The following is an 18,461-nucleotide window of genomic DNA, read 5'->3' as shown; positions in this document are numbered from 1 at the left end:
ACTGGTCAAGGACTGTTCAGCTTCCCATGCTCTGCCCGGTGCCCAAGAAGCCGGGAGGGGGCACAGCCAGGGGGGCTGACCCAGACTGGCCACAGGGCTATGCCATGCCATATGCTGTCATGCTCAGTACATAAACTGGGGGAGTTGGCCGGGGGCAGTGATCCCTGCTCGGGGACGGGCTGGGCATCGGTCAGTGGGTGGTGAGCAATTGCATTGTGCATCACTTGCTTTGTGTATTATTATTATTATTATTATTATTATTATTATTATTATTATTATTCTACTACTACTACTACTACTACTATTATTTTACTTTATTTTATTGCAATTATTAAACTGTTCTTATCTCAACCCACGAGTTTTCTTACTTTTACTCTTCTAGTTCTCTCCCCCATCCCACCAGGGGCGGGGGAGCGAGCGAGCGGCTGTGTGGTGCCTAGTTGCTGGGTGGGGTTAAACCATGACAACAACCCGCTACCACTTTGATTATCAAGCCTATAGTCCTTCCCTCGTTTTTTCTCCTTCCCAAAAAACAATTGCTCATTTGGAACTATGCAGGTACCAATTACCCCGTTACTATATATATGCAATTGACCAAACCATTGCTGCCAAATAGAAAGCATGACAACAAAGTTCTGCCTGCCTTTTGCTCTCTGGAGTCACAAACTTGGGTTCCACTCCACTACTTGTTTGCTAATTTTCATGAAATTTGTAGAAATATAAATATCTTCTGCTTCTCTTTCAAAATGGTTGAAAGTGCTGGTTATCTTAAAAGCTATGTTGTAAAGAGGGGCAGAGGGATAAACTGAGCAGCAATGCTTTCTCATAAGCCCTGTTTTCTTAGGTAAATAGGCTAACCCTGTTTTCTTAGGTAAAAAGGCTAAAAATTAAATTACTGGTGACACAGCATATGTAAACTTTAATCATCCAGATGTTTCAAAGCATAGTCGCAACACAGCATTTGAATAACAAATGTGGAATTAGAGAGAGAGGCAAATTTTAGTAATTGATACTCAAAAGGCTGAGGTTTATCGTTATACTGATTACTTTGAATGTTCATGTGGATGCCAGCATCTCTTTAACAAGTACGGTTGCTTTGTAATACGTAGAGAGAGAGTAGGTTAGGTTGTCTGCATAATGTTTTTAGATACACTCTATTCACTTTGTTTTGGTGGGCTTACTATGGAATGGTTTTTATTAATTCCATTCAGAGACAGAAATGATACATTTCATGAACTGTTAGAAAGAACAGTGAAGTGGCTGGAAGAATTATCATAATCTGGTAGACAGACAAATCGCTCTGTCTAAAATGCTCTCCCAGCCCCTTTTTGGTAAACCATCTTAGACACAAGCCCCTGGATTGGATGCATCTTGAGCTCATTCAGCTAGCAACACAATTTTCCCACTCCGTGCCAGTTATCTCTTGTTGATTCCGTTCACCTAGCTTTATAGGGCTTAAATGTCAATGCCCTGATGTTCTGTTTCAGATAATTTCTCCTTCCTTGTCTGGAGTAACTCTTTTCTGACAGGGAAGTGCTGCATTATGCAATGGTCTGCACCTGCTACTTTTTTACCTGTAGATGTAACTTTGTTTGCTTAAGTATCTCATCAGATCCTCGTCACCATGGCATCTAGGTTTTCTTCTGTTGCATTAGAAGAGGTTCTTTGTCTCCAAAGTGATGCTAGATTATATTAATGCACCTGCAGCAGAGGATTTAGAAGCAGCATTTGGTCCCCCCAGCAACAGAGACAAAAACAGCAGAAGGCAGATCTGCAGCCTTAGCAACAGAAGTTGTCAGAAATTTGGGATTCTCCTTCAGGATGCTGACCTGTAGATTTTGCCTGATGACTATTGTCTCTGAGCTCAGCTGAGATGCAGAAAAATTATTCACATATATGTACTTGGAATAGATTTACTTTAACTAAAAAATATTTTCTTCTGCACATCACAAGCCGAATGGAATTTTCTTAATCATGCGGATAAACCTTACTCAAATTAGTAGTCTTCATGAAATTAAATGGACTATTCAGTTGAATGAGATTGACTTGTGTGAGTAGACCTTTCTCTTAAAGGACTGCATGATAGAATCCATTTGAATCAAAGTCACAGTGTTTCCCTATGATGGATGCATGTTCAAATATTTTCATTTAGGCAGAATATCCAGGCAGAATAATAATGCTACCTCACTAACACATGTTCATCTGCTTGAACACAAAATCATAAGATCTCATTCTGTAATGTTAACAATACATGCAAAAATTCTTTATGGTTGTATAATTACAAAACCATAGGATAAAACCCGATTTTGTAACTTTAGTGTGATTGTTCTTCTAAGAACTTAGCTATGCATTGCTAGGTCAAGCCTATTTTCCTGTACTATTATTCATACATGTTATTCTTTTATATTTGTTGTAAAATTTAAGGGTTTATATGTTAGAGAAAATACACTGTTGAAATAAAAAGTTGAAGTAAACAGCTTTATAATTTCATAATTGCGTTGTAAAAAAATGCAAAATAACTAGTGTTTTCTTTCTAGCATTCAAGAACCTGTTCTGTTCTGTTTCTGTTCTGATTGATTGCTTCTAACAGCAGTGAAGTCCTTTATAACTTTTGAGATCTGCAAAGGAAAATCACTATATAAGAACTGGGTATTGTAACTGTTGTTATGATGAGGTAGGAATAGTAGGACAAGATCAGTAAGAAGTAGGACAAGATCAGCCTCATGGTGGACATGGGGGCAAAAAAAGTCCAAGTTGGGTCAGACAATGGCAGAAGGACCTGAGACCATGCTAGGGCACTTTTCTCTACACCTTTAGCACAGGATCCTCAAAATAGAGTTGCCCGTTACAATTTCTTCATAGGAAAGCCTTCTTCAGAGCTTCTTACCTTCATCTTCATTTCTCTGTTGCAGTTGAAAGGTACAATCCTACAGGTGGTTGAGCTGGCATAGCTGAAGAACTAAACTACAGTAAGAGGGAAAGAATCAGCTGATGAAAAGAGGAGTAGACAGGAACCTCCTTGATTGCCTTTGCTACTACAGCAAATAGCTGTGGGTGTGTACAGCCAAAATAATAGCATTCTCAGGTAGTGGCTGAGCTGTATGGAGAAACAGAACCTGCTGTTGCTTGCAGTTACTTCCTTAACTCAAGAGTCAAACACTTATGTTGTGAATATAAGGATTTCAGCTCTGCAAATGACTACATGGATGTAAAGATAATACCAGATGAGGAAACTTCCCATTTTTTATTTGCTTTTTAGAAATCTATACAATCCCACTGTGTAAAAATACGTTAAGAATATTAGCAGGGCATGTTCGCATTCTCAAAAGCAAGGTATTAATTCAACCCACCTGTAAAAAAGCATTACAAAACAGTCTTTAATTATACACGCTTGTCCTACTACAGCCAGAGTACATTAAAATAGTAAAAACGGGTACAATTAATTTCTGGTGTAATTCCACCACTTCTAGAAGGGAAATGAATCTCAGTTATCATGCTCTGTGACTAGTGAAACACTTGGAACATTCAAGACAGAAGAGTAAGCAGAATAATGCTGTTGCCAAAATGGCTGTCCAGTAACTTCTCTAAGGAGACGGATACTGGTAACATCCAAACAGAAATCTCTGAGAACTTCAACACGCATTTTACTGCCATGAAAGCAACGACTGCTGATACTGGGGTTGCCACCTATGCCACATGTGGCCAAAGACAAAACAGAAATGTAAGGGATTTTTCCTAGCAGTTCAGTTCACAAAATGCAAGAGTTTCTACTGTTAAGAAATGAAATGTGCTGTGGCTTCATGGGTCTTATTCAGCCCACATTCACCATCATCATTGATACGGATTATCAAAAGCAAGGTTGTGGACTTTGGCCCAGGCAGACTCTGGTCAGAAATGATGTCTGGTAATCCTGCATTGCCATTTGCAATCCCTGCATTGCCTGGATAACGGTTCCAGGGCAGCATTCAAAGCCTTCTCTAGCATGATGCATATTGGGGCATATCCTTGTTGTAGCATTTCTCTGGGGACTGTGACTAAAACAGTACTAAAATATACATCACAGTATTGATATCTGATTACACAGTTATCCATTCTCTGTACCTCATAGGAGTACATCATAGCATTCATCAATGACATAATTACCCATTTGTCTTAATAAAGTGTGGAATGTTAATAACCAGTACATAACTGCTGTTGCAGTAGGAGGCCTCAAGAGGTAATAGCCAGCTGTTAAATACAACAGCTAGAAATCACTAACTGTGTGCCTTTATTATAGTTTCATCTACCTTGAAGAGGCAGTTGAGTTGCAAGAACTTTGTAAAAGATAGTTAGAGCAAATATTTAGAAGACCTAAATGGAGAAGATCAGTCAGGGAGAGCCCAAACAATAGTTCAGAGGCTTAGTTTCACGTGGCAATGTAGTAGACAACTGATTGAAGCCTCTGAGGATGGACTAGGCTATAAAAGAGGAATACTGGGGGGACAGAGAGGGAGGAGGAGTTCAGCTTAATGAAAGCTAGTAAAAGAAAACTGGAGGATTTACAAATCACCACTTGCAGTATTTCTACATCAACTTGTTCTGTGAGTTCTCTGAATACCTAGAAATTTGAAATTAGCTTCACCCCTCAGGGTCTGCCTCATTTTAAGTATATCAGCTCATGTTCAATCCACCCCTGTATAAACACTTGCTTACATGGATTTAAAACCACGTTTTTTATAAACTTTGTGTATAGTCAGGGCGTTCCATAAGGTAAAAAGAGTACTTTGGCAGGGAACACGTTCTCTGGGTCTATAATCATATATCCAGCTGGGATACCTGGATGTAAGATTTTGTTACAGTAACTGGTAGAAGTACAGTATATACAGTGCATCAGTTCTGTTGGAAAGTATGAACTCTGTCTAGACTTCCAGCGTTTTATTTATACATTGCAGAAGTACAAATTACTACGTTCGGTGAAAAATGTAATCCAACATGCATGCACTACAGAGAAAGATTCTCCATAAGGAGAATGAATGAGTTTCTAGACCAATGGGATGAAGTGCATCCCTTAGCATATACTTAGCAAACTCCACTGAATCTGGAAGCACCAAAAAAACAACTTCTTCACAATTCAAAACTTAGTTTATAGTCATGCTTTTAGGGATGAAGTATCTTCTTTTGGATGGTGTGTAGATATGCCAGCATCTGCAGTTTTGTGGAATAGCAGTAGTTTCTAGACAAGAATGGGAATCCAAGGGGGTAAGATTCATTTAGTCCTTCAGTTGTTGATCAGTCTTTTGACTCTACCAAAAGCACACTAGATGAAAATATAACTAAATTTACAGGTTAATTCCTTGGAAATGGTCACATCAAGACTATAGATTTCAAGTAGCAGACTTTCTACATCTGTTTAACATCTGCAGCAAACACCTTGAGTCAAATCTGAATTGTTTATAGCTGAATTGTTCACAAAGCTTTGAGCCACCTTGGGCCTGACACCACATGTGAATTAAGAAGCTCCTTGGTAGTCCTCCAGAATCAAAAGCTCAATACAAAGACCTATGTGGCTCTGTGGAAACCAACCCAAGACGGGGCTGATGCCAAGTCTGAACTAATAAGCTCTGCAGCCTCCATTAGAAGCTTCTCAAGTGACTGCACACTGCTTTCCAGTATGTCTCACAATGTCAATATTATTTAGTGTGCTTTTTTCTATTATTGTGATTATTTCAGCGTGATGCTTGCTTGTACTTTCATTTCCAAGAATCTTAATGAAAAAGTTCCGGTTCAAGTTTGGAATTTATATTGCTGTAAATGATACACGCTGAATCTGAGCGCCATTTTTCAAGAGTCTGTTTCAAAAGGCCATTTGAGCAGTTCAAGTTTTAAAGAAAGGCTCTTGACCTTCTGGTGAACTCCAGTGGGAAACACAAGTTCAAATGTTAGTTGCTATTTCTCCAGCATGTAGAGCCCTACAGTGTGTAAGTGTGCCAAATTTCAGTCTTCTAGTTTAATGGGAATATGCCAATTAATTATATTTCAATAAAAGAAGAAACCATATTGTATAGCAGTTAGTGTAGTTCTCAGCAGTTCTCCCTGCCCAGTTCCCAGGGAGCTGAAAGCAACGTAAGTAATTCAGGTGCAGGGCCAGGCCTGAGATGTTTCTAGGCACCAGGGATCATCTCACTATAGATAATCAGGAGCTGATTGTGGGTATATTAGACTCTCAAACTCTATTGTATAAATTATACTAAAATCAGGGTATTGCAGTAGTAATTACTTTAATTTTGAATAAAAGCTTTTGTTTTACAATGTTTGAAGCAAATTAAAGACGCATCAACACATCCCCATGTTGTAGTCTCTAGATTTTTTTTAGGCAACTAAAAATATTTTAGTGCCTACTAGTGTTTCACAAAATAGGGCTGAAAGACATGGGGCTATCCTAACAGAACTAAGAAGAACCTACAAGTATCGACCACCTATGATAATAATTACAGGGTAAAATACAAGCAAGTTCTTCAGCAATGTTTGTAGTAAAAGCAACTAACTTTTCGTAGTCTTATATACACCATACTTTTGGTATTCATGTTTAAAAGAAATCGCTTATTATTAGTTTCTTAGATTCTTCTTCAATGCCTTGTATTTGAACACATGGATAAAAGATGAATGGAGTCAGTTCTACGATTCACTGTATGTAAAAGAGAACTGGATTGATCCACTGCTAAGGTAAGCAGCACTTAAGTAGCCTGTCACCACCTCAAAGTTTAAATGCTGGGGGAAGCTTCCGCTGAAAGTTCAATTTGCTGTTAAAGTGTTTCTCCTATTGAAGTCACTCGGAACCCTTCTTGTCTTCATAAGACTTTAGTAATCCCTCGTACGTATGCAGAGGCAAGGTTCTCTCATAGAAAAGTCCTTTTACAGCTGTTGTACATTTGTTTCTCAGTGCCCCTGAATAGATGAAACATCATACTCTGAAAAAAAAGAAACAGAAGGTTCAAATTATCTTGCAGAGTTAGACTTGTGCCTCATAAGTCACTTCAACATCTGTATGACATTAAGCATTTGAAAAAAGATGTTTGACTTCCCTGACTTTGGCTTTATGCACAGACTTGTTTATGCCAATGGTCATAAAATCCCTTCTGAGCAAATCAGATAAGCATGTAAACAAGTCTTTTAAAATTATTGCTTATTTACACAATTGCAGCATCATTTAACAGTTTAAATGTCTGAGGTGCCAGGTGTGTTCACACACTGGTTAGGTGGTGATACAGTAGCATGAGCACCCTTGCCAAAGTGGAACATTTTCATGTGGAGAAACAGAAGCTCTGCAGCCTATTGTGTCACTTTTTCACTCTTGTTTTTATCCAGGACAGATAAATTAGAGCTAGCATTGGTATACCAATGTGGCTGCAATTACACATCCTCCTCGCTGCAGTATAGATTAACCCAGATGATGGCAAACACTGTTAGACAAAAATATCTTACAATGTCAGCTGAAAAAGGGTTTGCATCTAGTTCTAACTGCCATATCAAAGTCAGTAGAATTAATCCTTTCATACTATGTAGATTATGCCAAATTAGCAAATGTACAGTATAGATTTGGCTTGCAATACTCCAAATTCCACTGACTTCTACAGGAACTGCAGGGATATATTTGAAGTCAGAATTTGACTCAATATATTCCAGTGTAGTAATTCTAATTATAACACATGCTTACAATAGTCTAAAGATACAGATAGAGATGTATAGATAGAGATATACACATGTATTAGTTTTAGCTGGTCCTGCGAGGAGCAGGGAGCTGGACTCAAAAGATCTGGGTCCCTTCCAACTTGAGATATTCTACGATTCTGTGATTCTATATCCACACACTTTTTATATGTACATATGCATGCAGGCAGATGCTTAATCTGTTGCTTGTTTCATTAACACTAAGCTTATTGGAGCTGTCCTTCACAGTCAATTACATTCAATGTAGCGAACATGTTTTGCCTAAAAGTAGTAAATGTAAGTTGTACAAGAATGTTAAAGACCATATTTGGTTACTGGGTTTGAAACTTCTTTCAAGGGGCTGAGGATGCATTGATCAGTTTAATCAGTTCAGTAGCTTACATTCTTTTAAATAGGTATTCCTCTTTCTAATGTCAATGAGGTTAACATAAAGAGTCCTATTTATTTTAATGGAGCTGCATTACTTGCAGAAGTTACTTGCAAGCCTCATCCCATAATGACAGTACTAGCCAAGGTAACAGTCACATAAACAAGTTACTGTAAATTTGCATTGTCTGCTGCTTTTTAAGTTGTGGGAAAGCTCCATTGCGTGTGTAATACTTAAGTATAGAACACATATAGAGCAGGAATAACTGACATAAAGCTGTCTCCGTAATTAGCCCTGTGATAACTTGTTTGTGTCTTACCTTGAATTCTGCACCTTCCTGACATTCCTTGGAAGAAGTCTGAACCTTTATACCAGTCAAAATCCAATGACAGAGAAATCAAAATCATTTTGACTGCCCCACAGGGTTCACTGAGGGTTCATTTGCTAATTCACCAACTCCTTACATCTTTCTATTTTTTTACTAGAACTGCCTGTGCTATGAGATTGATTTATGTGTGCTCTATCAGTTGGTAAAAGTGGCAGTACTCAGACCACTGTTTGTTCATAGTCTCTTCGTTTAAGTATGTTACGTGTGTACTTAGCTTATGACAGCTGCTTTTCTGATTCATAGTCTGGTCCTGCTGCGAAACGAACTGGTGACATCGTCGCTTATTCAGTAAAAACTGTGGTTATTTCACCACTAGTAGTCTGAATGCTCTAGCGTCTATCAAGAGGTGAAGTAACCCAGTCCAGCTAAATCATGAGTACAAATTCATAGGTCAATTTTATTAAAATTGAATGGCTGAAAGCATGACAGAATTTGCACCAATGCCAACCATATACTGCATGGAAGTTTGTATGCAAGAAAAAAATGAAATAAAATTGAAAAATCTGTTTTTATTTGAAGATGGCAGCCAAAAGTACAGCAACTGATTGAACAGCTCACAGATATATTAAGTAATCGTACTGCCACTGTCAAGAGTTCAACGGTCACTCGGCCAAAGGAATTTAATTTGACTGTACCTAAACCACGTGCCATTCCTATACCTCTGCCAATACCACTCCTGGAAAAAAGGCCACCTGTGAGTTTTTTTATGCTTTGAGAGATACTAAGTTTTATGTATGCTTGTGCACAAAATCGTGGTAGGGGAGTTAACAGTCTCTTTAAAAATAATTGTAGAAAATCTACAGCCTTTAACAGATCAAGGAGGATTTTTGTAATATTCTGTGTTATTGAAGGTCAGATTTCTAAAAAAAACCCGAACTAATTCTTTTCATTTCAGTGAATGTTGTGTAAGCAAATTGTAAGCCAAACAAAGGAATGGGAAAAGGTTGGTTCCTGTAGTTGTTTTGTGACTTTTGGAGGTAGAACTATACAATGGGTACAAATTGATGACAACATTGATACAAGTGTTTCTGGTAGTCCTTGGATTTGTAAGATGTTTGCTTTGGATAATGCACTGAAGCAGATAAGAAAAGAACATTCAAATGAAAATTTTTTATAAAGTTAGATTTTTTGTAGATGAACTCTCATTAAAATAAATGGCAAAGCAATTTCACTGGAGATGAGATGGACTCTAGGTTTGCAGCTCCTCCTTCAGGGTGGAATTTTATTCCTTCCTGTTTGTATGAATGTTGAATCTCTAAGGTTTTTCGGTTTAAATTTATTGCTCACGTATAAATGAGACTAGATTTATCTTTGAAATGCTAAGCTTTTCTTTTACTCATTGTCTAAGATTGTGATTCAGTTACACTGGTACATACCAGAGACACACAACTGGTTTTAAGTTAGCTCACTGGGGTAAGGCAAACAGGATTTGGGATCAAGCTGCTATGACTAACTTAATAAAGACTCCAAAATCATCTATATTTAAATGCAGTGGGAAGTGATTGTCAAAGTCATAGTTTTGGGCATTATCTGCCACCTTGTATTAGCACTTCAGGTTTTAAATAATACACGTGTTGAATGCTCTTAGAAACCATTTACATCTTAGGATGGCAGAGCAATTTAATGGTAGTGTGTTATACAGTTAATGGGATTTTACATTGAAACAGCTTAATACCAGGCTCTGAAAAACTGCATTTAATAACTACTTAATCAGTATAGGAATGAGTCATGTTGCTGTCATTTTAGTACCTTTATGCCGTGCAGCCCCTCTTAGAATAAATTTGTTTTAATGCGGATGCATTTACTAAAGTTCATTTGTGTTGTTAGGATTATACTAAATTTGGTTTACATTCTGGCCAAGTCTGCAAATTTAAAAGCTTGTGTGAATCTAAAACCATTAGCGTAGTAGTGACATATGTTGTGCTTATTTCTGCACCTATCTCGGCAAATTAAGCTTCACTTTAATTTGCCATATTGTTGCCAGTATCACCATTTTAGATCCTGAAATGAACAGGCTGAAAAGACAGCCCAGATGGCAAGAAAGAGTTAGTAAAGTGAGAGCAGGCCATAGTTTTGGCTACGGTATGGTGGAGAGTTGTATGTAATTGAGAGGAATGCACGGAAATAAAGCTCTTCCAGATTACAACCCATAATCTGCTGCAGAAATGTTCTCATCCTTTTTCTCACAAACTTGTTTGTTAGTTTTATGAGATATCCATTTTTTCTCATGGCTCTCATGCATCTGTTGAAGAACTTGTCATGTGGCATATTAGCAGGGACTATTGTAGTCACAATAACTACAGCCGTAGTTACTGCTTGACTTTGAAACAGCTGTATGAATTCATACGGAGGCGTCTGGATCTTGAGCGATGACACTGATAAGTTATTGCATCCCTATAGTGAAATTAGTTCATTCTGATTAACAGGATTATTATTTTAGGTATTTCTTTCTGCTAGGTTGCATTATATTCTATAGTAGAGATAAAATGCAAAGTAAGATGAGATGTATCACATATATTGAGTTCAGGAGCTGGGATAGTACTGCTGTCCTGTACACTGAACACGTGCTTCCTTCACAGGAGGGGACTGGAGGTGTGGCTTATTGCAAAGGGCAGGGTAGTTGTCTTACTCAGTGATCTATATGGAGATGGGACTCTCCTTGGGAAGTTTCGTTGGAGTAACATAGGCCTAGAAGGTTAGGATAATCATTCATCATCATAAACATTCATCAGAAATGAGGGACACTAAATGAAAAGGAAAAACACTTCGATTTTGAGATTTAACAATGAAACATTTCACTATAAATATTTGGTCTAAAGATTCTAAATACTTCTCTCCACTGTCCTTTGCACACAAGCACATGGATGCAGACACAAGCCTGCACATATGCATACACACATTCATAAATACAATTCTACAGTCAAAATAAGTGCTTTAGCTTGAAGTTTGCAAAGGAAACAAATGGAGACAGCTGCTTAAACCTGATAACATGCAAAACGATTTGGACACATTTAACTTCCTTGGATATCTTGGCCTTGAGTTACAAATAAAATCCATTCTTTTACTGTCACCACTGTACTAGAATAATAAGATTATGCAATTATTATATATTTAGATTGTCTGTAAACCAATAATGTAGTTAAAAAAATAAAAAGGCCACACTGAGATGTTATTGTAACACCATTCAGCCAAATTTGGTGTATTTTTTAGACATTTTCCATATTATTTCAGCTGTGCTTCATGAGTGGAGTTGCTTGATTGTTTAAAATAATTAAATGAGTGAATTCATTTGGCCAATACAGAGGATTTTATTTGCAAATATATAGACCCAACAATATATTTATCTTTATGATATTGTTATGTATAAAAATAGAAGCTCTTAATGCAATAGCATTGCATTAACTTGCCCTTGTCCATCTTACAACAGTAACTTTAAAATAATAGAAGAGTGATGACTACTAAAGTTCAAGTGATTATTCATTTTGTTCTTCCTTAAACTTCTTGTGGTACCTACTCCCTAAGTAAACCTCTGGTAAAAGGATATCCAGAAAGCATAGGTGAGCCTGACCACTGGCTGGAGAGGAAAAGCAAGGTTGGTGTCTCTTACCTGCAGCCCCCTTTTTTTCACATTAGGATTAAGTAGGTGCAGTTTGGCCTGTTTTATCTCTCTCTTGCTGGAATTTACAATTTACTTATAGTAACTTACTCATCCTCTTCTGGCAACTGGGTAATTGCTGTATTGTCTATCTATCTGTCTGATTGGTACTCATCACCATGGTATCTGAGGGCTAAATTACAAGGCTAAGATCATTTTTGAAACAGAGCTGATTGAAAAGTCTCCTCCTTAAATTACTTGGAATAAGCATAGCAGTTTCTGAGGAGAGATTTTCAGCTTACACTGGCAGATGAGTACAGTTTTGCAGGTAAAGCACATGACTAGGAAGAAGAGTGAAATAAACTGATACTCGCTGCCTGTGCAACCCTTTGCAAATCCTCTGGGCTTTAATTTCGCCATCCATAAAAGCATAATAAAAATTCTTAGATACTGCTGGGAAATACTTTCAGTTCTATTTGACTTAAAAAGCTCACAAAAATACTTGAGCAGTCTCACCAGTGCATTTAATTGTTAGCTGTTTCCGTTTGTGCATTTGTTTTGCCTGTAGATAATGTCAAATAGCAAAGGCAATGGAAAGTACATCAGATTCACAAGCTTTTGAAAGCATAGGTCTTTATATAGTCCAATAAAGCTAGATGGGATCCCCCGGTTTCCTAAGCTGACCTCCAGTACAATACAGATCATAGATTTTTCCCATTAATGTTTGAATTAATTCTGTAATTTCTAATTGAGCTAGAACATTTTTAGCAAAATAAATATTTAAGCAGATGTCCAGTAAACTGGCAGACTATCTCACCCACATAGGAAGGAGACATCCAGTCTTTTTTTCAGTTTGCTTCTGGGCAAAATTTATTGCTAAAGCAAATATTGAAATCCCCCAGAAGTTTCAGCCTAACTCAAAAGCATACAGTCCCTAGTCTCCTGTTGATCCGTATGACAGCCAGACTATAAATCTTTCCTGGTCATTTTATTTGTAGCACTTTCTGACACGTGAATGCTTTCCCAAATCTGTGACTAATGCTAGGAGGGCCCTCTCAGTCCTCCACCTCCAAACGTTAATCTACACCTCCAATGGTATTCCCTTACAAGGACACTAGGGCAGCCATAGTAGACCAGAGCAAAGGCCCATTCTGCCCAGTGTATTTTCTCCAGCAGTGGCCAAACACAGGTTTCTGGGAAGACTACAGGGAAGGACAAGCAGGGCTGCTGCTTTCTCCAACTGCCTTCTCAGTCTCCCACCATTTCAGTTCAAAGACGTCTTTAGCTACAATGAAGTTCCTGGGTATTTAATAAACTTCAAAGGATTTCTTTTCCCTAAACTTCTTTGGAGTCTCTGTAACTTGTTGCTACTACCACACACTTTGCCAAAGAGCTCCACAGCTTAACTTTATTCAGCTGCCCTATCTGGCTCTCAGTGCTGTGAAGATGAAGTTTATGAGATGCCAAACAGAACTTTTCCCCTTTTGGCAACTTCTTTTTCCCCTTGATAGGTCCTATAGGATTTATTATTTCTGAAGACTTTCTTGTACTAGTTTTGGATTTTTCTTTGTTTCTGGTCTTTTGTCCAGCAGTTATATTACATTGCACAGGAATGAAAAGCCTGGGTAATCCCAGCTAATTGGAATCTGTCCATGTCTTCTACACTGGCACTAATAGAAAAGAATAAATAGTTAAAAAATAACTGCAGCTGTTCTGCAGTAAAAGTGAATGTGTTTTTTACCTGCAAGAATGTGACACTTGGAATGTTTTACACCCCATATTGTGGAGATTATTGCCTTTTAATATAGGTTCCTCCAAGCACCTACAAACCTCCAAAGGAAAAAAAGCAACTAGAGGAAATCAAAACAAGAAATCGCCGAAAAGCAGAAGTAAGTGTATGATGTTCTTGTTCTAGTCTTTCCTTTCTTCTAAACTGTTTGTTCTGTAATGTTCCGTTTTCACAATTCTTAGAACTTTATCTGAAACATATTTGCTTTTGAACCTGATAGCTCCTGGCTCTTTCTCTAGAATCATGAAGTTTGTATCCTCTATTCTGTTCTATCACCCTTTTTCCATCTTCCTTATTTTATTATTAATTGTCTGAGACAAGGTCCACCTTTTATTCACTGTACAAGTACTATGTGAGAAATTATGCAAGTAGCCATGTAAGATAGCAAAAGCATTATTACTTTCTTCTCTTCTCAAGCTTGAAATAGTTTGATGGCTTTTTTACTCCCACAGGACATGTGGATATTTAAGGTATTCACTTAATAGTTAAGGCTTCAAAATACAAAATATGTTCAATATTTTTGTTTGTTTTCTATAGTAACTGATGAATAACCACATGTCATCACCCACTGTTTTAAAATACCAGCAGACTCTGACTTCTTTTTTGTGCAGACTCCATACTCTCTCCCTAAGCAGGCTGAGAGTGGGAAGTCATCATGATTTGTAAAGAAGCAGAGTACCTGGTCTGTGTGTTAAGAGAGCAGGAGAAGGGAAAGCCAGGAAAAACAAAGAAACAGATCTAGTTATTTGATCCAAACTTTGATATGAACCCTGTTCAATGAGTTACCTCCTATCATAGTTCAAGCAGATTGTTGTCGTCTTCTCCTTGGAAGGGAATTAATTAAATGTCAGTTTCTACTTTCTTTCTTCCTCCCCACACTGCAATCGCTACACCGAATCGAATAACAGTATAAGCTTGATAGAAGGCATGCTATTTGGCCCCTTTTTATCTGCACTCTCCCACCCCCATTCTGAAAATGCCTTACTCTAGCTTTCACTAGCCAATACAAGTCCATTTATCACTGTTCTGGGCTCTCCTCATGTCCTTGTGAAAGGGGCATTGGATTCTGTTCTTCAACTGTTGTAAATGCTTTAATGTGTGATAGATTCTAGGGGGATAAACTTTGCATTCCTTCTGCTGGCCCATCACATTACCTATGCTTGGTATTTCATTATAAAACAATATGATATTATTTTTTATTCTTTTACCATTTCCATATTGTGGAGAAAGCACACGCCTATTTGTCTGTGTGCTTATTTGTATGTACAAACTTCCTAGAAAAACTGAGGGGGAAAAGCAAGATATCACAGTGCCTATATTGTCAAAAAGCTATGACAACTATAAAATCACGTAACTACCAGCCACATTCTTCAGTGAAGAAAATGCACGAATACAAGGAACAAAGGAAAACCACCACAGAAATTACAGCTGCAATAACAGCAGTTTTTGTCACCTCTGGAATGTTATAAAAGGCATCCAAAGCATTCACAAAGGTCAGGTCCCTTGACTGTTTGCTAAACAAGCTGAAATGTTGGGTCCTAAACAAATATGCATTAAAAATGCCATTTGTTTCACAGCATTTTTGCAGAAGCTATAGCTGTCATTATAAGTACCATGTCTGAGCATCTGTAAGGAGTGAGAACACTGAAAGCCATACTCTAGACAGTTATGGAAGCGCTCATGTTATGGACAGCTGCTGTCCAGAAAGCCATTAGAAAATCTCATCTGTTTCACAGCTTTGATTAGAGATTACTGTTTACAACCAAAGGAAATATCCAAAAACTAGAAATGTGGCTGCCTGTACCTCCCCCTTTAAAATGGCAGGTGGAGTTACTGGTAGGGGTGTGCCTAGTGGAGCAACCCTTGGTGCTCAGATCCCCTGATCATAGTCTTCTAATTTAACTCAAAAACAAAGCCATTGTTAGCTAGCTATGAGCAAAGAGTTACTACCTATGGTACTGATGTGCCATAGATAATTATGAGGCTTGTAAGTTGAATTCTGGGTGAGCAACATATTTCATATGGGCAGACCTATCAATCAAAGGCCTGATGCCCTATGCAAAGGATACAGAGAGAACTATGTAGAAAATCAAAACTTGCCTACTTCAAGTTTTTAATGAGGAATGGAAATTCATATAGATACTAAGTCAAGCTTTCATTCGTTGGAAACAAGTCAATATACTGCTCTGGGCTGCAAAGCTTTTCAAGACAGAAAATTCTTATTAGAGAATGTAAATGTACCATCATCTTCAAGCTAATTGCTTTAATTTTAGGATCTGCTCCTGAAAGCAAATGCTAACCAGTTCAGGTGTGCAACCATGAAGCCTGAAAAGGGAGAGGTATGCTACAAAATACTTTATTACCTAAAAATCCTTCAGTATGAAGATGAAAAATGACTGGTGTATTTGAAGAGATCTCAAAGTATTTTAAAATTTTTGTTTATTTGGGGTTAGGAATTATGTGCTATCATTTATAGCTGTACTGTCATTTCACATCCATATACTAACATTTGCCTCTTTGGATGTGTAATGCACAACCCCCTTTTCTTATACTTCTAGTGCTGCTTTATTATTCTCCTAATTTTAAGACAAGCAGCCTTCCTGTGATACTACTCCAACAAGTCTCCAAAATGGCAATATTTCTCCAAACACACATATTATTTTTCCATTAACTTTTATGCCACAGAGCAGCCAAGCTGAGGGAATAACGGTCCCATTCATACAGAATTCTTTCTTTGGTTGATTGCCAGTTCACAGTTATGTCACCAAACTATGTATGTAATGTATTCATTTCAGCGTCACATCTGTATATTCTATTCACTGTGTTCATCCCCATGACACCAGACACTTTCACATCAGTATCTATAGCTATCATAAAATTAAATTAATAACCATCAGTAGAATTCTACCACTATTTAACAATTTCATGAAGTGTGCTTTGACACCCCATTTTGTCTTCCCAATATGCATTTCAGTTAAGAGCTGAACATATTCATATATATAGGTAATATTTCATAGTCAAAAAAACCACCACTGTTGTTACTTTTTTTAGCATTATTTTAGTAAACACATTTTAGTCAATATTTGGACCTACCTTTGTATGGTCATGTGATATGAAATATTCCCACTAAGTTGGGTGCACATAGCAAGTTTTTGTGGATATAACAATTCCAAAATACGTCCCCTATGATCATGTTTGTTACTCTAGATGAATATTCAAGAGTGATTTTTGGTAAATACCTAATATTTTTTGCTAAGTACTTGAAAATCTGTCTCTGAAATGAAATAATGTATTTTTGGTTTGAACTGCAGAACACACATGACAGTATGAAGAGTAGTCCAGCATTCCAGGCTCAAAAGATCCAAAGCAAGGTGAGTAGCCTTTAAGGTTGTCAGATGTAATTGAAAACTTTGGAGTGAAAAAACACACATGCAAATTCTGTGGTGATGCGAACTCTACTGGAATCCATGTTTTCACACCAAGTTGTGTGGCCAGGAGAATGGGATGGATTGGGTCGATGGCTCATAAATTTTGGCCTATGCACCATTAACAATCCACAAAGAAAAGGTCAGGGAGCAACAAGAGTGTTGCTACTCCAGGCGGGAAGAGAAACAAGGAGCCAAAGGTAATGAAACCACAGGCAGTGCCCTCACCAACCAGGCCACAGTATCTGAACATGACGAGGTTGGCGGTAGTGACAGGTTCTGCTGGCAGCCAGTCATCCTTAGACAAAGCAAGGTAACAACTCAGGTCTGGGGTCCCCCCAAGAAGTCCAGTCAGGAGACGAGGCTACAACAGCAACCCAGGTCCATGACAGCAGAAGACAGAATTGGAGAGACAACCAGGAGCAGAATTACCTCCAGCATAACGGGAAAGGACTGAAGCCCATATCTGAGCTTAAGCGGGGCTCCTGGATCAGTGAGCAGAGGGTGTGAGTGGTGGTCCTAGGTGAGGCCGGTCAGGGCAACTGAGACCTGTTGGTGCCCTGACAGGTAAGCTGTGTGCAGTTGCACAATGTAACCATAATGCCTTAACAGTGTTTTCAATTCCAAAGGGAGAAGTTGTTATGTAAAATGGTAAGGCTTGAGAATAGTCCACAGGAAAAAAACAACTGTGAACCCATGGTTTAAGAACTCAGCAGAGGGACAGAAGAATCTTGTGTCTGTAAATCACTGTTTCAAAATGAGATCCTGAAGAATGCTGAACAATCATTCCAGCTAATGACTGATACACAATATACAATCAGTCTGGATGTTTGTCTTGTTTCCTTTAGACACATACTGAGGTCATAAAATCCACTATGCTGATTGCTTCTCTGGTAGGATTTCCAAGGGTCAGAGAACCGTAAACACGGAAAATGGGCTGTTCAGCCTTAACGGTATAACACGTGAAAACTCACATTGCTATTTCTGCAATAACTGTGCTACAGATAATCTTCAGTCTTAATCATTCAATCTGCCACCTTTCATTTGCTTCAAGTTCATATGCAGAATAATTTCATGTGGTAGCTGTGCTTGTATTGTGACCTCAAATACCTTGTGAGCAGGTCTGCCTACTCTTTGAAACTATGTATTTAGGTACAGCTCATATACACTTCGGAAAGACTCATTCCCTG

General features: G+C 38.0%; 1 protein-coding gene across 1 annotated transcript in view; it reads left to right on the top strand.

The window, feature by feature from the left end:
• CFAP99 (cilia and flagella associated protein 99) overlaps positions 1-18,461 on the top strand; it is a gene marked incomplete at both ends in the record, with an annotated part of 61,246 nt that overhangs the window by 15,864 nt on the left and 26,921 nt on the right. The window contains 5 exons of the mRNA XM_082315914.1: positions 6,590-6,702; positions 8,982-9,156; positions 13,866-13,946; positions 16,120-16,185; positions 17,158-17,217. Of these exons, the coding sequence (XP_082172040.1) occupies positions 6,590-6,702; positions 8,982-9,156; positions 13,866-13,946; positions 16,120-16,185; positions 17,158-17,217 (495 nt within the window). The remainder of the gene's footprint in view (positions 1-6,589; positions 6,703-8,981; positions 9,157-13,865; positions 13,947-16,119; positions 16,186-17,157; positions 17,218-18,461) is intronic.

The sequence above is a fragment of the Platalea leucorodia genome (assembly GCF_965183815.1).
Source record: "Platalea leucorodia genome assembly, chromosome: 6".
NCBI lineage: Eukaryota > Metazoa > Chordata > Aves > Pelecaniformes > Threskiornithidae > Platalea > Platalea leucorodia.
The sequence above is the reverse complement of the archived record's forward strand: the minus strand, read 5'-3'. Positions and strand labels throughout refer to the sequence as shown.